The sequence below is a fragment of the Festucalex cinctus genome, chromosome 6 (genome assembly GCF_051991245.1).
Source record: "Festucalex cinctus isolate MCC-2025b chromosome 6, RoL_Fcin_1.0, whole genome shotgun sequence".
NCBI lineage: Eukaryota > Metazoa > Chordata > Actinopteri > Syngnathiformes > Syngnathidae > Festucalex > Festucalex cinctus.
The window spans coordinates 22,928,999-22,952,408 of NC_135416.1; the positions used below are offsets into that span (position 1 = coordinate 22,928,999).

At 38.8% G+C, this 23,410-nt stretch overlaps 1 protein-coding gene across 5 annotated transcripts in view; it reads right to left on the minus strand.

Moving 5' to 3' along the window:
* Nucleotides 1-89: 89 nt before the first annotated feature.
* Nucleotides 90-23,410, minus strand: part of wdr17 (WD repeat domain 17) — a 47,617-nt gene continuing 24,296 nt past the window's right edge. For all 5 annotated transcript variants that reach the window (XM_077525552.1, XM_077525550.1, XM_077525551.1 and 2 more), the window contains 14 exons: nucleotides 22,878-23,033; nucleotides 22,656-22,720; nucleotides 22,059-22,191; nucleotides 19,106-19,194; nucleotides 15,794-15,893; nucleotides 15,211-15,350; nucleotides 13,939-14,050; nucleotides 13,421-13,562; nucleotides 10,671-10,773; nucleotides 10,491-10,592; nucleotides 7,104-7,202; nucleotides 1,956-2,023; nucleotides 1,782-1,870; nucleotides 90-1,491 (listed from right to left, as the gene is read on the minus strand). In XM_077525552.1, coding sequence (XP_077381678.1) covers nucleotides 1,372-1,491; nucleotides 1,782-1,870; nucleotides 1,956-2,023; nucleotides 7,104-7,202; nucleotides 10,491-10,592; nucleotides 10,671-10,773; nucleotides 13,421-13,562; nucleotides 13,939-14,050; nucleotides 15,211-15,350; nucleotides 15,794-15,893; nucleotides 19,106-19,194; nucleotides 22,059-22,191; nucleotides 22,656-22,720; nucleotides 22,878-23,033 — 1,518 coding nt within the window. In that variant the 3' untranslated portion in view covers nucleotides 90-1,371. The remainder of the gene's footprint in view (nucleotides 1,492-1,781; nucleotides 1,871-1,955; nucleotides 2,024-7,103; nucleotides 7,203-10,490; nucleotides 10,593-10,670; nucleotides 10,774-13,420; nucleotides 13,563-13,938; nucleotides 14,051-15,210; nucleotides 15,351-15,793; nucleotides 15,894-19,105; nucleotides 19,195-22,058; nucleotides 22,192-22,655; nucleotides 22,721-22,877; nucleotides 23,034-23,410) is intronic.

The following is a 23,410-nucleotide window of genomic DNA, read 5'->3' on the forward strand; positions in this document are numbered from 1 at the left end:
ATTGAGCTGGTGATTACCAGTGTCTTTTCATACTGCCATGACTGTTAACAGTAGCCTATATTTGTACATTATGGAAAGAAAACAAAAGAGACCATGCAATGGGAGCTTTAATTTACCATCTGTTAGTTTCACAGTGATGAAATCAGAGGCATACTGTATGTATGTGTATATATGACCCGCCATAAGTGTCTCCTCCAACAGAACTGTTCTTTTACAAAGGATGGTTTTGACAGAGTGACAAAATGTTAATGCATCGTTTAAAGGACTTTATTCTACCATAATTGGTTCAGTGAGTTCTTTGTAGACATTCAAGAGGGAAGTCAAGTAAAACATTTTCTGTATGATAATATGATGTGTCCCCAATACATGACAGCCGGATTAATATTGCAGTTATGGAATATGAATTAACCAGAAAAGGCCACCTGTTTTTATCCTTTTCTGAGGGCGGCCATTCCATCCTGTACTGCCACTTGCTGTCCACAATAAATGACATCACAGTGTTTCACGGTTCAGGTAATGACCATCCCAGATTACCTGGTTTCTGGGTTTGGTCATGTGACGTTCGCAAGCTCTGATGCCATTTTTAGCTAACACCAAGTGGCAAAATGGCCACCCCCTGAGATGAAAAATACAAAAACAAAGGCTGGATTGTGCTGCTCAATACATATTCCATCCATCCATCCATCGATTGCCTGAACTGCTTATTCCTCACAAGGGTCGTGGGGGTGCTGGGGCCTATCCCAGTTGGCTTCGGGCACTAGGCAAGCTACACCCTGAACTGGCTGCCAGCCAATCACAGGGCACAAAGAGATGAACAATCATCCACACTCACAATCACACCTTGGGGCAATTTAAAGTGCTCAATGAGCCTGCCATGCATGTCTTTGGAATGTGGGAGGAGACCGGAGTACCCGGAGAAAACCCACACGGGCATGGGAAGAATAGGTCAATACATATTCCACAAACGCAATATTAATCAGAATGCTGTGTTTAGGCTAGCGAGGATGCATAGAACATATTATTGAAAAGAATATTTTTACTTGACTTCCTCTTTAACATTTGTGCATTTTGTACAGGCTCTTTTGTGTGTGCGTGTGCGCAGGCGTGTGTGTGTTCTTGTACATAATACATAGTGATGACCAAAATACGTCTTTATCCAACAGAATGAGGACATTTTTGTGAAGTGAGGACATTTTGGCCGGTCCTCACTTTGCAAGACCTCTTTTTGAAGGTCAAGACTTGGTTTTCGTTTAGGTTTGAATTGGGTTATGGTTGGGGTTAGGGTAAGGGTCTAGGAATTGCATTATGTCAATGGATGTCCTCACAAAGATATATGTACAAGGGTGTGCGTGTGTGTGTGTCGGGGGGGAGTTAGAAGGGGTTGATGCGCACTCCTGTACCAAGTGGGGAGAAGGGGTTGACTTTTGCCCACATCAAAGCATCATTCAGGGAAATAGCTGATTTGCCATCTTCAAGTAAAAATACTGGACCCTGCATGCAAAAACAAACAAGCAAACAAAATGTTAAATAAAAAAAAAAAACTTCAGACAAAGTTGCAGAAGGGGCTATATTGGCATTTTGCAAACGTATCCAATAAATTGTCCAATGAGATGGATGGATGATGATAACAACAACAACAACAACAACAACAACAACAACAATAATAATGATGCATCAGATTTAAATGCCACCAAACATTCGTACCATTCACACACCAGTTTGAGCCAAATTATAATGAAACTATTGTAATTATAACAAACCAATAAAGAACATACACACACCTGTATTCTGTGACCAGTAAAACAGGAAAGCTGGACATCAGAGTGACTTGGCAGATTGGAGCCTGTCACATAATCAGCACCGCATGAGACTAATGAACGAAAGAGAGAAGGTGTTTTAAATACCATTGTTCGGTTTTAGAGAACTTGTTTTTTTATGCTAGTGACTGTTTCTACCTGAGTTTGCTGGCAGGATTCTTTTCTCAAGGCAGCGAAAATCTTCTCTTTGACTCTCGGATGCAGGGCTATTAAAAAGGCAGACAAACACAACAAAATATATTTTTAAATGAATATTATTAGCTGTATTTTTGCCCAAAAAAAAGCTTTGGCAAAAATCAATGTTTAACTAGAGCAAGAGTAGGCAACCCCTGTCCTCGAAAGCAGATGTCTCCCTCATCCAACACCAGTGATTCAAATGATCAGCTCATCAGCAACCTCTGGAGAAGCCTGATAACAATCCTCACCTGTGTTTAGGGTTGCCAACTGTCCCGTATTAGACAGGACACCCCGTATTTTGGGCTAAATTGTTATGTCCCGTACGGGACCTAAAAAGTCCAATAAAATAATTCTCAATTCTTACACTAAATGCAGCGAACGACATCTTAGCCATTTTTGGACCACGGCTGCTCCCGTAGGTTGACAAGTGACAAGGAAGTTGCTCGTAGCCAATAAAATGAGTCGCTGGGTGTGACGTTATATGTGGTGATCGTGCAAGGTAGAGAGGCAACTAATAAAAAAAAAAAAAAAAAAAAAAGAGGGAGGCACTTCCTGGTTTCGTCACAGCTTCCTGTCGCCTACACTCACTCTCAACGCCGATGTGAAGTTGAAGTTGAAGTTTAGAAGTTTATTGAACATATGTGTATATATATATATATATATATATATATATATATATATATATATATATATATATATATATATATATATATATATATATATATATATATATATATATATATATATATAAACACATAAAACAAATAAAGAAAGTTAAAAGTAAAAATAAAAGAAACATCCAATAAATATCGATTTATATGTTTCAAGGGAGTAGGAAGAAGTGCCTTCGGTGCCGGGTGGCGTGGGTTCACTTCTCCGCCTGGGAGACTATGTGTGTGGCTTACAAGATGTAAGCTTGTGTGAGTGATAACAAAAAAAAAAAAAAAAACTCTAAACGCCGATCTTAATACGTCGGCTGCGAACGGGGCAGGATCAATACAAGATGTATTCTCTAGGGCTGGGTATTGCCGCCAACCTCACGATATGATATGTATCACGATACAGGGGTCACGATACGATGCGTATCGCGATACATATACATGAGCTTAAAGGCGATACATATCCCGATATTTTACATTAATTTACTTGCATTTTATAATAACTGTCATATGTATACCTAAAGGATATGTTTATTATGGTGGATGACAAAAATCTTTTTGTTAGTAGCTCTTCTGGTTTACCACCAAGCGGCATGCCTGGTCTAAATGTGTACGCACTGCAGAGCAACGAGCAGTTTTCACAGACACACCGGGAAAATTTACTAATAGGCATGAGCCGATATGAGCAAAAATATTAAAGTATTAAAATTGCAGCTCTAAAATGTGCTTATTAAAATGTGCTTATTTGAAATATTTGGGGGAATAAAAAACACATTTTTTCATGTAACACATTCTATTTCGTTTTTTTAAACAAAATATAGGAAAATTGGTACATTAAGATACGTGCCATGTTAAGTTTATAAGTATATAAAAGTTGATATTGTTCCTCTGCTTTAATTTTTCTTAGCCAAGACACAGTGTCCAATCACCGGTGAGCTATTTTTGCATTAATTGAAGGCAATTAACTTTGAACTTTATTATTTAGGTACAATGCAAGCTGCAAAGGCAAACATTAACTGCCTATTTAAAGTTAATGAGCAATATCGATTCTGACGCCTGCGTATCGATACGTGTATTGTAATGAGGCCCGCAACGATATATTGCAGTATCGATTTTTTTAGCACACCCCTAGTATTCTCGTACTATTTATGAACAAATACTGCTCGAGTCAGCCAGAAGCAGCAAAAAGTACATTTGGTGAGTCACACGCTCCTCTTTTGCAATTTTTTTTCACCTGTTTTTTTTTCACCTGTTTTTTTTGTTTTTTTAGGGAAAAAGACAAATTGTGGTTTCTTTGAGGTTTTGTATGAGGTTACATAATGATGGCCTGCAGTAAGGATTAAAGGGAATGTACAAATTGTGTGCATTTCGAATCTAATCAGAATATATGCTGATTTCACACATCATGCTCACACCACCATGGCACCGTGCCGTGCACCTGTCCCTTATTTCGGGATGAGAAAGTTGGCAACCCTACCTGTGTTGGAGGAGGGTGACATCTAAAACAAGCAGTAATGAGGCTCTCGAGGACCAGGGTTGCCTACCCCTGAACTAGACATTCATCCATCCATCCATCCATTTTCTTGATTTGATTTGATTTGATTTATTTGTTCATTTTTCCTTTCGGACAGCATTGTGACAAACAAACATTTCAACATACAATTTTAACAAATGATAACCGAAAAGAAAAAGGGCTGGCAGGAAGAAGCAAAAAAGCTTATAAATTCCCGCCCCCCTACTAATCTAGGACGCATAAAATCAAGAGTAATAGTTAAGGATCAGCAGAGATGATAAAATTTCACACAGTTCATCAAGTCCATGAAGTTGATTACATTCGGAGACTTTTGATTCAGGCAAATGGATTATAGAAAGTTCAATCAGTTCATCTTCACCAGTGATTTGATCGCATGTAGTTCATGACAGAAGATTCGTTCAAATAGATTGTTGATCACTTGTTGATTAGTACCATGTGGATTATCACAGTCCAGCAGCTTTAGATAACTGGGCATAGTGAAAACCATGTGTCCGACACCTCCGTCACTCAGATCCGTCTTCATCACGATTTTGATTCATCGCGACTTTTTTCTCCAGTTCGAGCAACCTTGTGGCCATGTCTCTCCTCATTCCGTTCATGGCGAGGTTGAGTGCTGCAAGGTCGTTTTTCACCAGAGAAGTGTCATCACAGGCCTTAGTTGGGCCGGCTTGCACGCCAGTGATGGCTCTCAGGGTGGCCGCAGCCATTTCCTCTGCATTCTTCTGGCGATCAGACATTTTTCGTAGCGTACGAAACAGCCAGTAGAATCCAATCCCAAGCAGCATCAGCATAACCACCAGCACAGCCAGCAGGTACAAATCTTCGACATCCTTCAAATCCAGAATTGTCAGACACAATGGTCTCCACTTAGCCCAGGAATCTTCAGCATATCCAGACATGTGAGTTCCACTTGGACATGAACGCTGAGTAGGTCCAGATCTCATCGTAGAAAAGATTTTGTCAAACGCACTTAGAGACCAGCTAATTAGATCCATACTGGTTTGTCGAAAGTTTTTGGAGCAGAGTGTCCTTTTCTCAGCACTCAGCACAGATGCTGTTTTCAAATGATTCAAGATTAAATGTCCTTGCACTTCAACAACATAATCAGACGTGTTTACATTTCTGTGTTGAAGCTCCCTCCTTGTTGATAACACAAAAGTTATTGCTCTCCCACATACAAGTTAGACAAAAGACAGGTTAAATATTTTCTTCACTATAACTAGTTAATACAAATTCTTTATATTTTTTCTTAAATCCAGCTAGTGTCTGTGTTCCAGTTAGTCCACAATCTAATGAGTTCCATAATTTTACACCCATACAGGAGATCGAAAATGACTTGTGAAAAAGATGTGAACACATCTCTGAACAAACACAAGTTTCTCTCTCAAATCATATTTCGATTCCTTCTCCTGAAAGCATGTTTGCAAATTATAAGGGAGACAGTGTCTAGCCGCCTTATACATTATTTGAATAGTTCTATAGTTTATTAGATCATATAATTTCAATAGTTTAGCCTCAATAAACAATTTATGTGTATGTGCATTATAAGGAGCACTATGGATAATTCTTACTGCTCTTTTCTGTAATACCATCAACGGCTGCAATCGACTTTTATAAGTATTTCCCCAAATTTCAACACAATAAGTCAAATAAGGCAGGATCAATGCATTATAGATTATTTGGAGTGCCTTTTGACTCAATATTTTTTTAGTTCTGTAGAGGATGGATATACTTCTTGCCAGTTTTTTTTTTAACTGTGTTATGTGAGGAATCCATGCAAGCATCTCGTCAATAGTTATTCCCAACACATTGTGTTGGCTTACCCGTTCAATATTTACATTAGAAATTTGTATGCAGATATTTTCTTTAGTTCCTTTTTTACCAAATAAAATAAACTTAGTCTTGTTAAGATTAATAGACAATTTGTTGGCATTAAGCCATTGTTGTAGTTTATGTAATTCCTCATTTATTATTTGCACTAGCTTCTGTATATCCTCACCTGTACAGAAAATATTTGTATAATCAGCGAAGAGTACCATCTTTAGCACAGTAGAAACTTTACATATATCATTTATATACAGTATACAGTTCTTGACCGCTTATTCCTCACAAGGGTCGCGGGGGCTGCTGGCGCCTATCTCAGCTGGCTCTGGGCAGTAGGCGGGGGACACCCTGGACTGGTTGCCAACCAATCGCAGGGCACACAGAGACGAACAACCATCCACACTCACACGCACACCTAGGGACAATTCAGAGCACTCAATTAACCTGCCATGCATGTCTTTGGAATGTGGGAGGAGACCGGAGTACCCGGAGAAGACCCACGCGGGCACGGGGAGAACATGCAAACTCCACCCAGGAAGGTCCGAGCCTGGACTCGAACCGGAGACCTCAGAACTGGGAAGCGGACGTGCTAACCACTCAACTACCGTGCCGCCCTAGACATTCATTTTATTATTAATAGTTCTTGAATTTTAAATAAAGAAACCAAAATATGTTCATCGAACATGCTTCCATGGAGGGCATCCATTGCAACGGGAGGTGTCCATTTGTGTATCACGGGTTAAATAGTGCAATAGTGATTTGGAACATGCAGCTCTCCTTCACACTGAATGGAGAGTTGGCTCTTATTTATTTGGTCGCTTCTCTGAGTCAAAGGCTTGTCATCCTCCCTCTCCAGAGACCAAAACCCTCCCCAAGTGTTGCGGGAAAGGTGAGGCTCTGGGATTTTCACCCCAAGCTTCAATATTTCATCCGTTCGTACATATGAAATCTGAAACATTTTTTGTGTCCACTACCAATGTAATTTATTTTGATTTGCCTCTGAAGAAAATGTCCTAGATGTCGTTGAACTTCAGCCAATTGCTCTTATACATCAGGATTTATGATGGATGATGTGTGCGTGTGTGAACCTACTTGCCAGTACTCTGAGTGCACGCCCGCCAGGCATCCAACTCCATTGACAGCTGCTCAATCTTCAGAGGAACACTCACTTCTTTCCGCTTCAACAACTGACTGTCACAGAGAGGAATATGTGATAGTGCACACCCAGACATGTTGGCATTATTATTATTTATTTATTTATTTATCTTTTCTGTATTAATATGTTAAAATTAGTGCCGTCAAAGTTAAAGTGTTAACTCTCACTGATTAATCACAAAAAAAAGTATCCTATTAATCATGTATTAACATAGATTAATCACACTATTAATTTTGACCGCAGATGATCCTTTCGCTTGACAGCGGATGGTTACGTTTAAGGTAGCGCAGGTTGTGTTTGAGCAATAAACATAACAATACATACATGAAAGTAAAGCATTTGATAAATGTTTGCGTATGGCATTCAGAATATTTGCTCGAGTCAGAATATTGGGGTCATTTTTTCCCCAGTTCAATTTATGCGAGTAATTAAGTGATTAGAAAAAGAGAAGGATATGTTGACGATGTTCTCATAACATTAAATGTCAAAAGAATCAACACATATTGGGTGCTCTTCAAATCTGGTGGGCAAGAAATGTTGATCAAAAGCAAAGTGATTAACTAATTTGCTCCCAATAACGTGTAAATACTTTTTTTTATGTTCTAATTGTCCCAAAGACGTATTTATACGTTGTTGTTTTTTTTTTGTTTTTTTTTTTTAATGCCTTAACATACAGAAGGCTTTGATGCAGCCTCTCAGGTCCGTGTACCTTTCGGCCATTCGTTTTTCCTTCTGAAGCAAGGACACGGAAAACGGGAAACGATTCCGTTTTTTGTTTTGATGTATATGAACAAATAACGGGAAACGAGTCGTCTCCCATTTTTGTTGAAATAAAAATGAAAATGAAAAACGGGAAACGAGCCGTTATCCGATGTTCTATTATGTGTTTATTTAGCACAAATCGGGAAATGAAATGTGGCCGTAAACCGTTTTTCGCAAGCTGGTTTCTCCTTGACCCGGAAGCCGTTCATCTGTTGCGGCGCGTCACTTCTGCTGCTGCAGTGGCACCTTGCTGCCCCCTAGTGTCTATTTTGAGGCCTCCGTTTGCGCCTATACTTCGGGACTTCCAAACATGGCTTTAGATGGCTATCACAACTTGATAGTGGAAATGAAAAATAACGGCATGACGTCTAGTGAAATCGCTGCACATTTGTGTAGCCAATTCGGCCCTATAAGAGGACTTTAGGAGATAAATGTCCGAAGGTGGCTCGTGTTATTTCTCATGGAATAACGACAGGTCGTGCTGCACTGCGTTCAACAATCTGCTTTTTATTTTAGCCGCTTACGGAATCAATGCCACGAGCCACTCCCGGATCTGCAGGGTCTCGCTGCGCGTGCGCTCTCACACCATACAGAAGTCACATGACACATGCACAACAACATTGCAATATGCCACAGCTCTTAGATCATTGTCTGTCAGAGGCCTAAAAATAGACACGAGGGGGCAGCAAGCTTCCGCTGCAGCAGCAGCAGGGATGTGCCGCAAAAGATGAACGGCTTCCGGGTCAAGGAGCAACCAACGGTTTGACAGCAAAAACGGTTGACAGCCACATTTCAATTCCCAATTTGTGCTAAATAAACACATAATAGAACATCGGATAACCGCTCGTTTCCCGTTTTTCATTTTCATTTGTATATCAACAAAAACGGGAGACGACTCGTTTCCTATTATTTGTTCATATACATCAAAACAAAAAACGGAAATCGGTTTGTTTCCCGTTTTCCGTGTCCTTGCTTCAGAAGGAAAAACGAATGACCGAAAAGTACACGGACCCTCTCAACTGCAAAGAATGGTTGCAGAAATGGTAGTTATTACACAAACGGCCAGCAGGTGGCAGCAGAGCAAAGGAGATCAACCAGGGCCATGTAGAAAAAATGCTCAATTACTTACAAATTTGAATATATTTGTGAAAACTGATGAAACTTAGCTCTCTTCTAATGCTAATTGCTGCAAAATGGAAACAGATAGAAACATACTTTTTTTTTCCTGATGAAAGAAGAGACTTTAATCTTTCTTTTGATAAGTTCTATGCTTTTATAGCAATAGAACACAATATTCTGTGGGCCTTGCAAAATCAGTCAAAATCCAGTAAAACAGCCGGGGAGTGAACGGGATTGCTTCTGTAAAAATGGCTGGGAGTGAATGAGTTCATCGTGATTAATCAAAATTCTAAAAGGTAAAATCTAATCGTTTGACAGCGCTAGTTAAAATGTTTTTTTTTTTTTTTGTTTTTTGTTTTTTAAAAAGCTCTTGTTTTTTCTGTTATGACCGAGTACACGTCGAGTGTGGTGTCCAGTTTTATTGGTACAGACCAGTGGCGATCCGTCATAGTAAGCTATTTAGCGGCGCTTGGCCGACCTTTTCAAAATACAATCAATGAAAATATTTCTGTCAGTGTCCTCTAAAATACAATACCGTAGTTCTACTGTTTTGGTCTTAAATTCCTGTAGATTTTGTCCCGTTTTTCTCGCGGGGAGCGGAGAAGTCGGCAGTTTGTTTCACGCATACACAATGAGAAATCAATTGTGTTAGTTGCTCCGGTACATGCGGCTTTTGAATGGCAAAAAAGCTGTCGGTCACGCAGCCTATCTGACAACGTGCATGCGCAAAATTGGCTTACTTGGCTTGTTCTGTGGTCAACAGTCATTGTTCAGTTCAAGTTCATCGCCGAAACCCAATGAGTGCCCTTTTCTCCGGAGAACTTTTGATGAAAGGAACTAAGTGGGGTTGCCATTTATGTTGAGCACTATTATGTCTGACTGTTAGTGAACGCAACGACAGGTCTCGCGGGAGGGAGGGAAGGGAGGAGTTAACGTTGTTGTACAGTCTTTCCTCGCTATAACACGGTTCCCTTTTCGCGGTCTCGCTGTATCGCGGATTGTTTTTTAAGTGCAAATTTGCATTTTTTTTTTACAGTAATATACCCATTTTATAAAATTTATGAAGGTTTGAACATTGTCAATGTTTGAACAAGAGAGAAATGTGAGAACATGTAAATGCCTCAATGAGAAAAGTGTATAAATTGTGCGGTCGGGGATTTTAGAGCCTTAAAACATTTAGAAGAGTTGTGAAACATAAAGCTAACTACTTCACGGATTTCATTTATTGCGGGTATTTTTTGGAACCTAACCCCAGCGGAAAACGAGGGAACACTGTACTTTATTTCCTGCTAGCATCAAGAACTGTTGTACTGTGCTGGTTATATTGTAACTAGCACTGGCTAGCAGTCAGTGGCTTTGAATCCCGGAGATAGAGGGCTTGAACACCAATTTTCTATGTACAACAGTACACATTTGTAAGTGATAGATTAATTGATTTGTACCTGGTGTATTCATAGAGTGCAGGTACAATGCTGGAGTAGCATCTCTTTATGGCAAGCAGACCGCCGATGTAACCACACAGGATCAACAGCTCACTGCGGGCTCTAGAAAGACACTAGATGATCAATGCTGACAGGACATGTGACGTAAATGTCATTGAAATAATACAATAATTGCTTTACCGAGCAGAGTTGGCCATGAGGAGGCGGTCACTTCTGATGTAACTCAACAGGTCAAGGATCGGATGAATACTGTCGACTGTCCAGTTCGATCCAGTAAGCTGTTCTGATGGAGATGAAAATGAAAGTCAGTTTGTGATACTGTATGTGTACAAGGAAAAAGAAAAGAGTAAAAACACAACTTTGCCTTGAAGTAACTAACTTTTCCAACTATTTATTGTCAGCAATTGGTTGGAAGGACACTTTTGAGCCATATACTGTAAGAGAATTATTAAGTCTTCATTGGCCAGGTCGAGTACACTTATGAAAATAAATCCTGTAATGAATTCATCAATGATGTGGAATTGAAATGCATTTTTAGCCAATTCCCATGTCAAATCACTCTAAACGCAACTCATTAGAAAATTGTCAGTGTATTTCATGCTAAAGCAATCAATGATTTGTAGTGAGGAAAATTGGTTGAAATAGGAAACATAAAAGGCATGTTAGACCGTGGGCTATGCGGTAAAACTAGGTTTTGCTTTTAAGTTTTGCTTTTAAGACACATATTTCACCACAAGTGTAATTCATCTGATGCAGGGGCCACAGGCAATAAATTGCCTCATTAAGTAAACGAGGGTCCACTTACAACACTTAAAGCATTTAATTGATTACTTACAAAGGTCTAACCAAGTTTTCACTGTCGTCTACAGAGACCCGCCAAACAATACCGGATATCCGCAAAACGTGTTCGTCCACAAAAAGGGTCCGGCTAGAAACGTTGAAAAACTGCACAAAGCAGTGGCGTTGGGAATCGATGCTTTTGTTTTTTTTTACATCGATGCACGTAGGGCTGGGAAAAAAAAGTCGACCAAGTCGACTAGGTCGACTGGAAAAATTTAAGTTGACGTGTGTAGCTAACTTCTGTGCGATGGAGGCGGACAGAGTAAATTGGTTTGATTGGTTGTTTTGAATTTGGAGGTGTGTTGCACAGCCGCCATTAGCCTAACTGCGAACATACAGTTCTGTTACTGCAAGCGTACACGTATACCCGCACAGTATTTACTAGGGGTGTGAATTGCCTCGTACCTGACGATTCGATCCGTATCACGATTCATAGGTGACGATTCGATTCGATACCGATTAATCCCATTATGAATTTACAAGTCGATTGTTGTGATTTTTTATTTTTTTTAACTCAATTTAGAAAATACCTTTCAGTAAACTTGTACATGTACCGTGTAAGATTTGGATGAAATTGTATTATTTATTGATCTGAAACTTCAGTTTTATAACTGTGAGCAACTGTATTTAACAAACAGGAATTGAAATAAAATATTCAGGCTTAATGTTCCATAATATAACATTCTTCCATGCTTAAAGTGTGAAAGTTAGACGTTTTGTTGAATATATTTCCATCAAAAATGGATGTTAAAAAATCGGTTCGGCTGCCTACTGAATCGATTCGAGAATTGCGTGCTGTAGTATCGCGATATATTGCCGAATCGATTTTTTTTAACACCCCTAGTATTTACAATATTTATTAGTTATGATGTCCTCATTAGTTGCAATATTCTAAAATGGAGGAAAAGCGAATGGATATGAGGACAGAGGTACAGGCTCTTCTAAAGATTTGGGAGAGTAAGACATCAGCACGACTTTGAATCGGAGTCACCCAAGCCACCATGCACGTTATTACTGCCAAGCTTGGTGAGGTGACCAACTGAAATGCTCACACGACCCTCAACAAGTCTGTAAAAGCTGCAAAGATACACCAAGACTATAAAACGCTCATGGATCAGTACAGCGGCAGCCGCAGTGGAAATGACTGCCGAGTGAATGGGACGGCCAATTCGATGCCATGGTTCATGAATACCGGACCAATACTGGAGTCAGGATAGACGAAGGTAAACACGACAATAATGTTACAGAAATACTTGTAATATTGTCATTTTTAGTTCGCTCCCTCGTGTAGTGCTTGGCAACAGCTTAATTGTGTGACTGCCTATTAGTCAGTAGTTATTTTGCCGCGACCGGCAAATCTCCTGCTAGCGTTATTTTTGCTGTGACCACTCGGAACGACAAATTATTGGCCTGCCGTGAACACCACGATTGCTTATAGACATTTACAAGCGTATATGAATAACACAAATGTGCACGACCAGTTCGCTGTGGCGTCGTGATGGCTGTTTTGTCGAGGAGTCAAACACATTTCACTGGAAGTTAGCTTAGTGCTTAGTACCGCAAATTCACGGCAACATAGTAACGAAAGGCAAACTTTTTTCCACTCACTGTGACATAATAACCCTTGATGGTGAATTGCTGGTCACAAACAAGGTTCGTATCGCAAAGTCACGTCATCTTGGTTGCGAAAGAAGAGCTTATTCCCCTCGGTGTGAAAAAAAATAATAATAATTCCCCTCGGCGTGACAAAATAACACTTGGTGATCAGATGCGGGTAATGGCAAAAAACAAACAACAAACATCATCGCCTATTATTGTACAGGAAATATACGGAACAATGGGTATTTATATCCAGATTATCCACTCAATTCAACACATGCTCAACATTTGCGCCTCAAAACTAAAAAAATCAAATTAAATTAAATTAAATAATAATAATAAGTCAATTAGTCGTTAAAAATATGAGAAGGAAAGTCGATTTTAAAAAAGTCGTTAGTGACAGCACTAGATATTTTAAGCAGTTTATATCGATATCACGTCGATTTTCGATGCATCGTTACATCCCTAAATGTTTATGAATGAAACAATACCTTTAACATGTTCGATTGCTATCTTGAGGGCATTCTCAGGTTCAGAGGTCAGAAGGTGAAATTTAACAGCTGAAAACAGATCTCCTTCACACATAGATTCCTCTGCCAAGGCTCTACACTGCTCTAATGAGGGGAGACAACACTGGAATGACAAAAACACATGCTCATATAAGTACTTTCATCAGTGCACATGCAACAAAAATACAAATTGATGTAAAATTTTTGATGGTTTTGGATAGTCTGCAGTTGTCACCATTCTCTAAAGTATTGCCAAATTCTCTTGTTTATTTGTCAACATCTTCTTATAATGGCAAAAACAAGTATTGTATTCAAGGGCTTCTCAATCTTCTTATTCTTCAGCTGGGGGTTTTGCTTTAGTAGTGATAAAATTTGGGCTCATAAATTTCAGGAGGAGAAGATGCAATCATTTGCATAACGGTAATCATTTCATTCACTTCATGAAAATGGGAACAAAACAGTGTGTGTTCTTGAGATTATTGTAAATTAGGCTCACTTACCCTTTCATGTAATTGGTTGATTTCTGCAGTACTTCCCGGGTAAAATGCACAGAGCTTAGCCAGTAAAATGTGGTTTTCAGGAATCATTCCAAGTAGGTCAACTGAGAGATCCCTAAATGTAAACACAGTAAAGATCAATCAACCAATGACTTCTTTTTTTTTTTTGTAAATCACAAGTGTCAAACTCAAGGCCCGTGGTTTAGACACAGGAATCCGTGTCATTTTATGTGCACTGTGAAATGCAGGGGCAGTCGACCATTACGTCATAACTGCATGTTTAAGGTTGTTGACTTGCTGCAAGGTGAACATCTGTCCCGATCTCAAGACACGTCTTATCCCTGCATTTACTGTAACTCCAAAGCATCCTCACAGCATGATTACGCCACACCCTTGTTTCACAATGTGGATGCTGGTTTCAAGGTGCAAAGTTTGTGTTCTGCCTGTAAATAGTAGCTTGCTTTTAGGCTAACAAATTCTTCCAAACGTTTGTTGTGTCCCCAAAATGGCATTTGGCAAACCGAAAAGTTAATTTCCAACGGTTTTCTTCTTCCATAAGGAGCAGATTTGTGGAGTCCACGACAAATAGCTGACCCGTAGACAGTTTCTCCCACTTGCAGCTCCTCCAGCGTTACAGTGGGCCTGTTAGATGCATTGATGTGGACAAGTAACCTAAATAGCAATCTAGTGGCAGCATGCTGTCACTTCTTCAGGGGCATGCATTGTTGTAAATGTAGTTTATGGTCAATGCACGCTTTCATCGCATTCATTTTAAGACAATCAGGCCTCTGAAGTTCACTGGCCACATAAAATGACTTGGTGGGCCACATTTGGGCCTGAGACCTTCAGTTTGATACATGTGCCCAAGACCAAGAACAGAAGCATTTTTGATCATGTTTAGTTAAGCCTGAGTGGCGCAGGCTTGCGAGGCTGTGTGCAAATAGTGTTGTGAGTGTTGCTTTTTTGGCAGACTTCCTTCAGTTTTACAAAATGTTAAACGGTAGCACTCACTGCTGATTATGGCTTTTTTTTTTTTTTTTTTACTTGGTCTGAGCAAGTATTCCAATATTTTGAGATAGGATATTTTGAGTTTTCTTAAGCTGTAAACCCTAATCAGCAATATTAAAATAATAAAAGGCTTAAAAAATAATGGACTATCACAAAATTCTAATTTTCTGAGACAGTCCTGTATATATATATATATACATATAAAGAAAATATAGGTATTTTTAAATCCTGCAAGCCTCACAGGATTACAGAGTAAGGGGTACTCACCATGTGAGTGGGGTCATGTACTTCCTGGCAAGGAGTTCAAGGCAGTAGGCCGTACTCTGAGCGGCTGCGTCTCCAAGGACTATACCCACACATGCAGCCAACTCCAGCTCATTACCTCTGATCAGACTAGACATGGCTAACTAAAAACACAAAGAGATATAGAACATACAACACAAAACTAATTGTCTGATTTTTTTTATTTTTAACCTTCTTGGTAATTAAATTAAATGGAGCAAATACCTCAACGTCTATCTATTATATGGTACATACAGTATTTGACGGTGAGATTTAGTTGAAGTCACACTTCAATCTAAAAATAAACAAAACTATATCCTGGCAGATTATTTGTTTTTATAAAGGCTTATCTCATTTATTGACACACTTTGTCAATTGGTCAAATAGGATTATGCACAACAAAAAAACAGGCAAAAAAAACATCCAAAATCTACAAGTCTAAACGTTTTAGCCAAAAGCAATAACAATTTGAATAGTTAAGGTGATGTATTGTAATCATCTTTGTCTTCTCTTGAACAATGAGTTCAACACATTCTGGATAATCACATGCACACGAACACATACGCACCTTAACATTATCGACCGCTAGGTGGCAGCAGGCAGCCAGAACAGAGCAGCCATCCTGAAAGTACCACTCAGCCAGCTGTTCACATACATTATGAAGGAGACTGTAAAAATAAATAACAATGATAATGCAACACATTTTATGGCACTTTTCTGTCGCACACTCAAAGTGCTTCAATAAATTAAATAATCCTTATTTATTTAGGCCATGCTGTTTATTTCATAGAGGTTTTAATTATATAAAAGTTTTACACCCCCTTCAAGATTCAAAATATGTTTTTCAACAATGGTTTGATTGAGTTTATATTTTTAAAAACGTAAATGTAAGCAGAAAAAAAAAAAAAAAAAAAATGCCAAGACGAATACAAAGAGCCCTGACTTTTTAACTGCGACTGTGCCTAATCAACTTGTATCGTCCCTTCAGTGTCGGGTGTTCGGGGCGAACACACCACAGTTTCATGGTATGAGTGGAGTGGTGGCGGGTGACGTCATGCTCCGCGCCGCGTACATGTAGTGTTTTACGACACGATTGGGATTGGCTCAGACTCCTTTATTTGAGTGCACGCTGGCACGCACACCATGCACGAGCTTGACACAGAGGCTGCAGTAACATTTTAGGCCAGAGGTGGCAGTCACGACTAAAAAAAATAAAAATAAGTGACAAACTGCAAAATATCTTCATAATTAAACCACAAGGTAGAAGGTATCAATTAAACAAGGTATCAAAAGTCTGTTGCTTGTCTTTTAGGATGCACGTTATTCGTTGTAGAGGAAGTGTTGATAGCATCTGATTCATCCATTGTTTGACAGCAGCTTCCAAACCATTGCAATACATTTCTCTGCTGTCGTTAATCCAAAACGTGTAAATGTTTGCTCATTCCCATTCCAATTGTGCTTTTGTAGAAATAATTACAACAAAAAGAAACCATATCCATTATCTATGATTTTAGTTCCACTGTTGTCATATAAATAATAGTTTAAGGTGTGTTTTCATAAAATTTGTTTGAGCATTCATACAAAGCTTCCCCCACTCAGATTCTGATAAAAGATACACCAAAGATTCAAATCTTGAATGCAGACCCTCATCCTCTCTCTCAAATTCTCAGAAAAAAAAAGAAGCATCAACTTGCTATAAAATCATGAAATAACCCCCTTTTCTAAGTTGTCATTGCTCATTATTTCATATAGAAAACAAAGGGGAGGTTTGGAGAGAACAATATTCCGGTTTGCTTCCATAAAATTTCTGAGCTGTACAGGAGTGTCTCAGAAAATTTGAATATTGTTTTAATATTGCTGATTATGGCTTACAGCTTAAGAAAACAGCAATATTATTAAACTATAAAAGGCTTGCAATATTTCAGTTGATTTGTAATGAATCCAGAATGTATGACATTTTTGCTTATTTAATTGCATTACATAAAATAATGGACTTCATCACAATATTCTAATTTTCTGAGACATTCCTGTGAATATTTAAAGAAATGTTTATTATCGATGTCAAACTTAATTGTCAGCTTTTTAAAGGACATTATGATGTCAGAGTCTGGCAAATACAAATCCCCGATTGTCTTGAGCTCTCTAGAAAACCATAATTTCAATATTGCATCTGCTTGCCCAGGTACGAACAGATGATTGCCTAATTCGAAAATCAAAATAATATTAATATTTTTTGCCATTGTTTCATGTCAAAACAAAGAAATAAAGGGAAATAAATAAAGCTTCAGTCCAAACTGTTCTTTTTTAGTAAACATTGATTTTAAGTATAGTTCACCTTGCGGACTTTTGGATAAATTCCAGTCAGGTTTCCGACCTCATCACAGTACAGAAACAGCTCTGATTAAAGTACTGAATGATATAAGATTGAGCACTGATGCAGGGAAGGTATCAGTGCTAGTCTTGTTGGACCTCAGTGCAGCATTTGACACGATTGATCATAATATACTGTTAGACAGGCTGGAAACTTGGGTGGGGTTAAATGGAACAGTCCTTAAATGGTTCAGGTCCTATTTGGAGGAAAGGACTTACTTTGTGACCATTGGAAATATTGAATCTGATCGAAAGGCCATGACATGTGGGGTCCCTCAAGGGTCAGTCCTTGGACCCCTGTTGTTCAGTCTGTATGTTACCTTTGGGTCAAATGCTTCAGAACACCGATGTTGACTATCATAGTTATGCAGATGACACACAACTGTATTTATCGATGTCCCCAAATGACAGCAGTTCTATTAACGCATTGTGTCATTCTCTAGAGCAAGTTAACAACTGGATGAACCAAAATTTCCTTCAGCTGAACGAAAACAAAACGGAGCTCATTGTTTTCGGCAATAAAGAAAAGAGGATTGCTGTTAAAAAACAGCTTGAGTCACTGCCTTTAGAAACTAAAGACCAAGTTCGAAATCTTGGGGTACTAATAGACTCAGATCTGACCTTCAGTAATCATATTAAATTTATCACTAAAACAGCCTTTTACCAGCTGAAAAACATATCCAGACTGAAGGACTGCATGCGTCAAGCAGACCAAGAGAAGCTTATCCATGCTTTTATCTCCAGCAGACTAGATTAATGTAACGGTCTTCTGACTGGACTCTCTCAAAAGAACATGAGACAATTGCAGCTCATTCAGAACGCTGCAGCTCGAGTTCTGACCAAAACAAAAAGATCAGAACATATTACTCCAGTACTTAAGGATTTACACTGGCTCCCAGTCAGCTGTAGAATCGATTTTAAAGTTCTGCTACTCATCTATAAATCACTAAATGGTTTGGGTCCTGAATATATCCAAGAAATGCTGACTGAGTACAAACCCAGCAGGGCTCTGAGATCTACAGACTTGGGCCAACTCGTGGAACCCAGAGTTCGAAGCAAACATGGTGAAGCTGCATTTAGCTATTATGCTGCACACAGATGGAATAGGCTACCAACAGAAGTGAAGTCAGCCCTGAGTTTAAATGCAGGTTAAAAACTTTGTTTTTTTCTTATACCTTTGATTAGGGACTTTTAAACAGCTTTAATTAAGTGTTTTTTTATTATTATTTTAAACTTCCTTATGTTAAATGTTTTAAAGTTTGTTGAACAATGTTTTAAGATTGTTATTGTATGTTCTTATTAGTAAATTTTGTAACCTATTTTCTATTTTCATTTATTTTTCTTCCTCTGAATGTTAACTACTGTTTCTTGATGCTTATGTGTTGTCTTTCCTTGTGTAAAGCACATTGAGTTGCCTTGTGTATGAAATGTGCTATACAAATAAACTTGCCTTGCCTTGCACAACAGTGAGAAATACACTATGTGGCTTTCGCATGTTTGTGTGCTTTACCTTTGGTATTGTTGTCTGTTGTCCACATCGTTGGTTTTGTGGTTGATGGTGGAGGTTTGAGGTGTACGGATGTTCCCCTCACATGCCCCCTAAAACAAAAATATTCACAAGACTCTCTTCCATGATACATTTCTGGTGTGGAACTACTGCAATAGATAGAGGGAATTTAGAAAATATTGACAGTACCCAAATTTACATATGTTGTATAAATCTTGTTCCGAGTGGAGGAAGAAGAGGCTGCTACTATGTTTGTTGGCCTGACTGTTCGTTGTAACTTGTGTCTGAGAGAAAAGACCATCTTCTAGTTTCTTATTGAAAGATTCTCTGGCTAACTTCCAAGAAGCAGCTAAAAAGAAAAGGGCCAAGCATTTCTCTTATATTATTAAAATAAATATTTTTAAAAATCCCATCACTCTAGAATTTCATACTAGTAACTTAATTTCAAATCCCATGCACTTAACGTTTGGAATTTTAGACAGATAACATCTCATATGTTGTAAAGACTATGTGTCATGTGCTAAAGGTTGGATCCCAAAGCGCACACAAATAATGTTTTAACTATTTATTCACATCGAGAGGCGTAGAACAAACTTGACTAGACGAGAAGCAAAGAGAGTTGCACAGAGGGACAGAAAGCAATAATCCGGCAAATCACACACAATTCTCAGACTGCACCTACAGACAGTGAATCGATCTGACTGGTTGTAGCAAGTAAAGGACTAAAGAACGACATCACATAGGTCCAGACATCACCTAAAGGATTAAAGATTGACATCACATAGGCTAACACTAGTTGAAACAAGATGGTGGTTATGTGATGGTTACAAAACAGACACTTGACCTCACGGCCATGAACCCATCTTAACAGGTCATGAACTCAAACTTAACCCTGGCGCGACCCCAGACATGACACTATGTTATGATTCGGCAGTAAAAAAAAAAACAACAACAACAAAAAACACACACACAAAAAAAAACACAAACTCAACAAAGTCCAAAAACAAGATTCAAAAAGTTACAGACAAATACTGGGATACAACTTGATTCACTCGAAACATCAAAACAAATAGCAGCAAGACATGACAATGACAATGAACCAACAAAGGAAAAATGGAACTGCTGAATTCAAGGAAGGTAGTAAGTCATACTTTTCCAACTGCATACCCACAAATATGCACGGAAACGCCTGACCATCACTCGACAATGGTGAACCCCGTACAGACAAAGACCGTGAATGGCAAAACGTAATTTGCACGATTCTAAACACATTTATCGATTTATTTATAACATACATCCATCCATCCATCCATTTTCTTGACCGCTTCTTCCTCACAAGGGTCGTGGGGGGTGCTGGAGCCTATCTCAGCTGGCTCTGGGCAGTGGACTGGTTGCCAGCCAGTCACAGGGCACATATTTATAACATTAATTTAGTTGTTCGAATAAAGTAACTTTGCCTAACCCAGTGCTTCTCAATTATTTTCTGTCATGCCCCCACGCCCCCAGTAAGAAAAAAAAACATCTCGCGCCCCCCCTCCCCTGCGCGACTATAAATAGTATCATTTTTCTATAAAATTGTTATAAGCACACCTCTGCATAAAACTGTATCCTTATTAACGTATAAGAGAATAAAAAAAGAAAGAAATATGGAACAACTTACAAAGAATAGCTTTATTAACTGTAACAGAAAAGATTTAAAGTGCATCTGAAATTAATAACTAAAATTAAATCCTTAATTAAACTATCAACATTTTTTGAATGACCATGTCAAACCATATGATACAGAAAAATAAAATTACATAAAATCAATACATAATAATGCATTCAAACTGATCACTAACATTAACTCAGGAGCACAATATTTAAAAAAAATAAAATAAAAAATAACCTGCAAAACAAAAATCTAAAAATTTGTGCTGATTTCTTTTTCTTTTTTTTTTTTCGCTGTGTGCAAAGTGCACATGCTCAGTGCAAACAAAACCTCTACACCACCGAGTGAATGCTCACTGCGCACACTCCAATACGCCAATAATGAGAGCGCCACTGCCCCCTAATGTAGTGGAGGTGCAATTGCACTTTATTCTAGGACAGTAAAAAAAAATCAAAATAAAAAAATAAAAAAGCATGTTCCCCGAGGTCAAACACGCCCCCCTTGATGGAGCCTCGCGCCCCCCTGGGGGGGCCCGCCCCACTATTTGAGAAGCACTGACCTAACCCAACGTGATTTTGACTGAATGTGTTATCCAGAACAACAAACGATTTATCGAGATCAGCCATCTTTGTTTTTTATATTCGCTTTGAATGCTTTGAGATAGGAAGTGGGAGATATGTCCAACTTCCCAACTTCCTCGAATGCAGCATATATACAAACAAATTAGACAAGACACAAGTGGCTGAGGGAGCTGATTGGATGACACAAGTGACTGGGATAACAAGCACAGGTGGACTAAAACTGGAATAAAACGTAACGAGAGAGACAAAAAAAAGGACACAAGGAAATATGACATCCTCCAGACCTTTATCGCCTCAAGTCTGGACTATTGCAACCGGAGTACATCGGCCCATCACTGACGAATGCCCAGCTTTCGGCGAGTGCTTCCGCATTTTCAGCGACTGCTTTATGACACGAAGCCTCGTAAAAATACATGGACTGAGAAGGACCGTCTGTTCCTCACCCGGATCAACGATTGTAAACCTGCTTCAATTGGCGCTAAGTCAGTGTGTGTTTTTTTTCAATGGTTTTTCTCAGCTCTGATTCCAACTCTCATTATCTTAATCTCCCTCTGACTCTGCTAGAGTAACGTGAACACATTACACCTGTTCTCGCCTCTTTGAACCGGCTTCCAGTCCAGTCCAAGTTAGAACAACTACTTATGGTGTTTAAAGTGCAATTAGCTCAGCCTCTGAGTAAAAAAACTAAGAAAAAAAACTGCCATAGTCCTCTTCCCCACTGTACCTGTGCAATAAGTAAGGCCTCAAGCAGTTGTCCTCTGCCTGTGAAGAATGTTACAAGCTTTTTAATATCTCCGGTGGCAATGCAGTAGGGGATTGCATCATCGTTATCCTCCACCATCAGCTGATCAGCTCTCCTGCAATACAATCATAAATCACCTTTAATAGTGTGGTATACAGTATGTTTTTCAATCAGATTTTACATTGACATTATTTGTTGACTGCATCTAAAAATATCAGACATTTGGAATTTAAATGAAGAAATGAAATAATACAATAGAAAAGACAACAACTGAAATTATATTATTGTGGATGGATAGATATACATCAAATCAGTGTCAGTTGAGTCTGCATATTGCCTGTAGGGATTTTTAAGTTCCAGCAGGTGTCAGTGTTCAGTTACACAGTCTTGACACAGTATTGTATAAATGCAGTTTTGTAAGGTGTCAAAAGGCTACATTGTCTAAAGCAGGCCAAATCATACTTTACCAGTGATATGTTTCCCACCCATGTTTAACTTCAGTGATGTCCTGCTACACCCATCAGTCATAGTTTAGTATTTTGACAGTAGATCAATATATAGGTGAAAATAAAAACCGACCTTTGCATCAGTTTTTTCCAGTACTTCATAGATACTCCTGGTGCGACAGCTAACGCTTTCTCCCACTGCCAGAGAGAAATATTTACACTTAGTCACTAATTCATTACATACTTAGTATGTCCCACTTCTTTGTTTTGATCTATCGGTTTGTTGAGTACAGATTAAAGCGTGTGATGTACTTTGCAAAACAAAGAAGGAATATTCAGGAGTGCTCATGCGCACCTGTCCAAGCTCCACCATTAATTCGCAGTATCGCTGAATCTGTCCTAGCCTCAGATGGATATCGCCTGCTTCTTTAAGCCGTTCTTCTTTACTGGGAGCACCGATTCCGCCCCCGAATTTCGACATCTTGACAATGGTCAATTCCTGGGCTTCAGACTGAGGCACAACAAAGAAGAGGGCAGGACAATTCATGAAGAGACAATGATAGTTTTGTAATTATAGAAGAAGAAAATGTCAATATCAAATGTCATGATCTGAGTTTTTTCTTTTGACTTTTTTTTTCTGGAACACAACAGTAGCTTTCGTCCAAGTTTGGGTTAATTATTTGGAGTTTTATGGTCCTGTTTGTTCATCATGCTTTTGTCTCCACCCGGTGTCATCACTTATGCTCCTCAACTATCATTTACATTTCATTTATTACTTTATTCTGGCAGGAAAATGCACAATGATTGACAAGTTTGTAATATATGGAGAATTCTACATGGAAATAAAATGGAAATATGGCTAGTTTTCATTCATAGTCTCCAACAAGT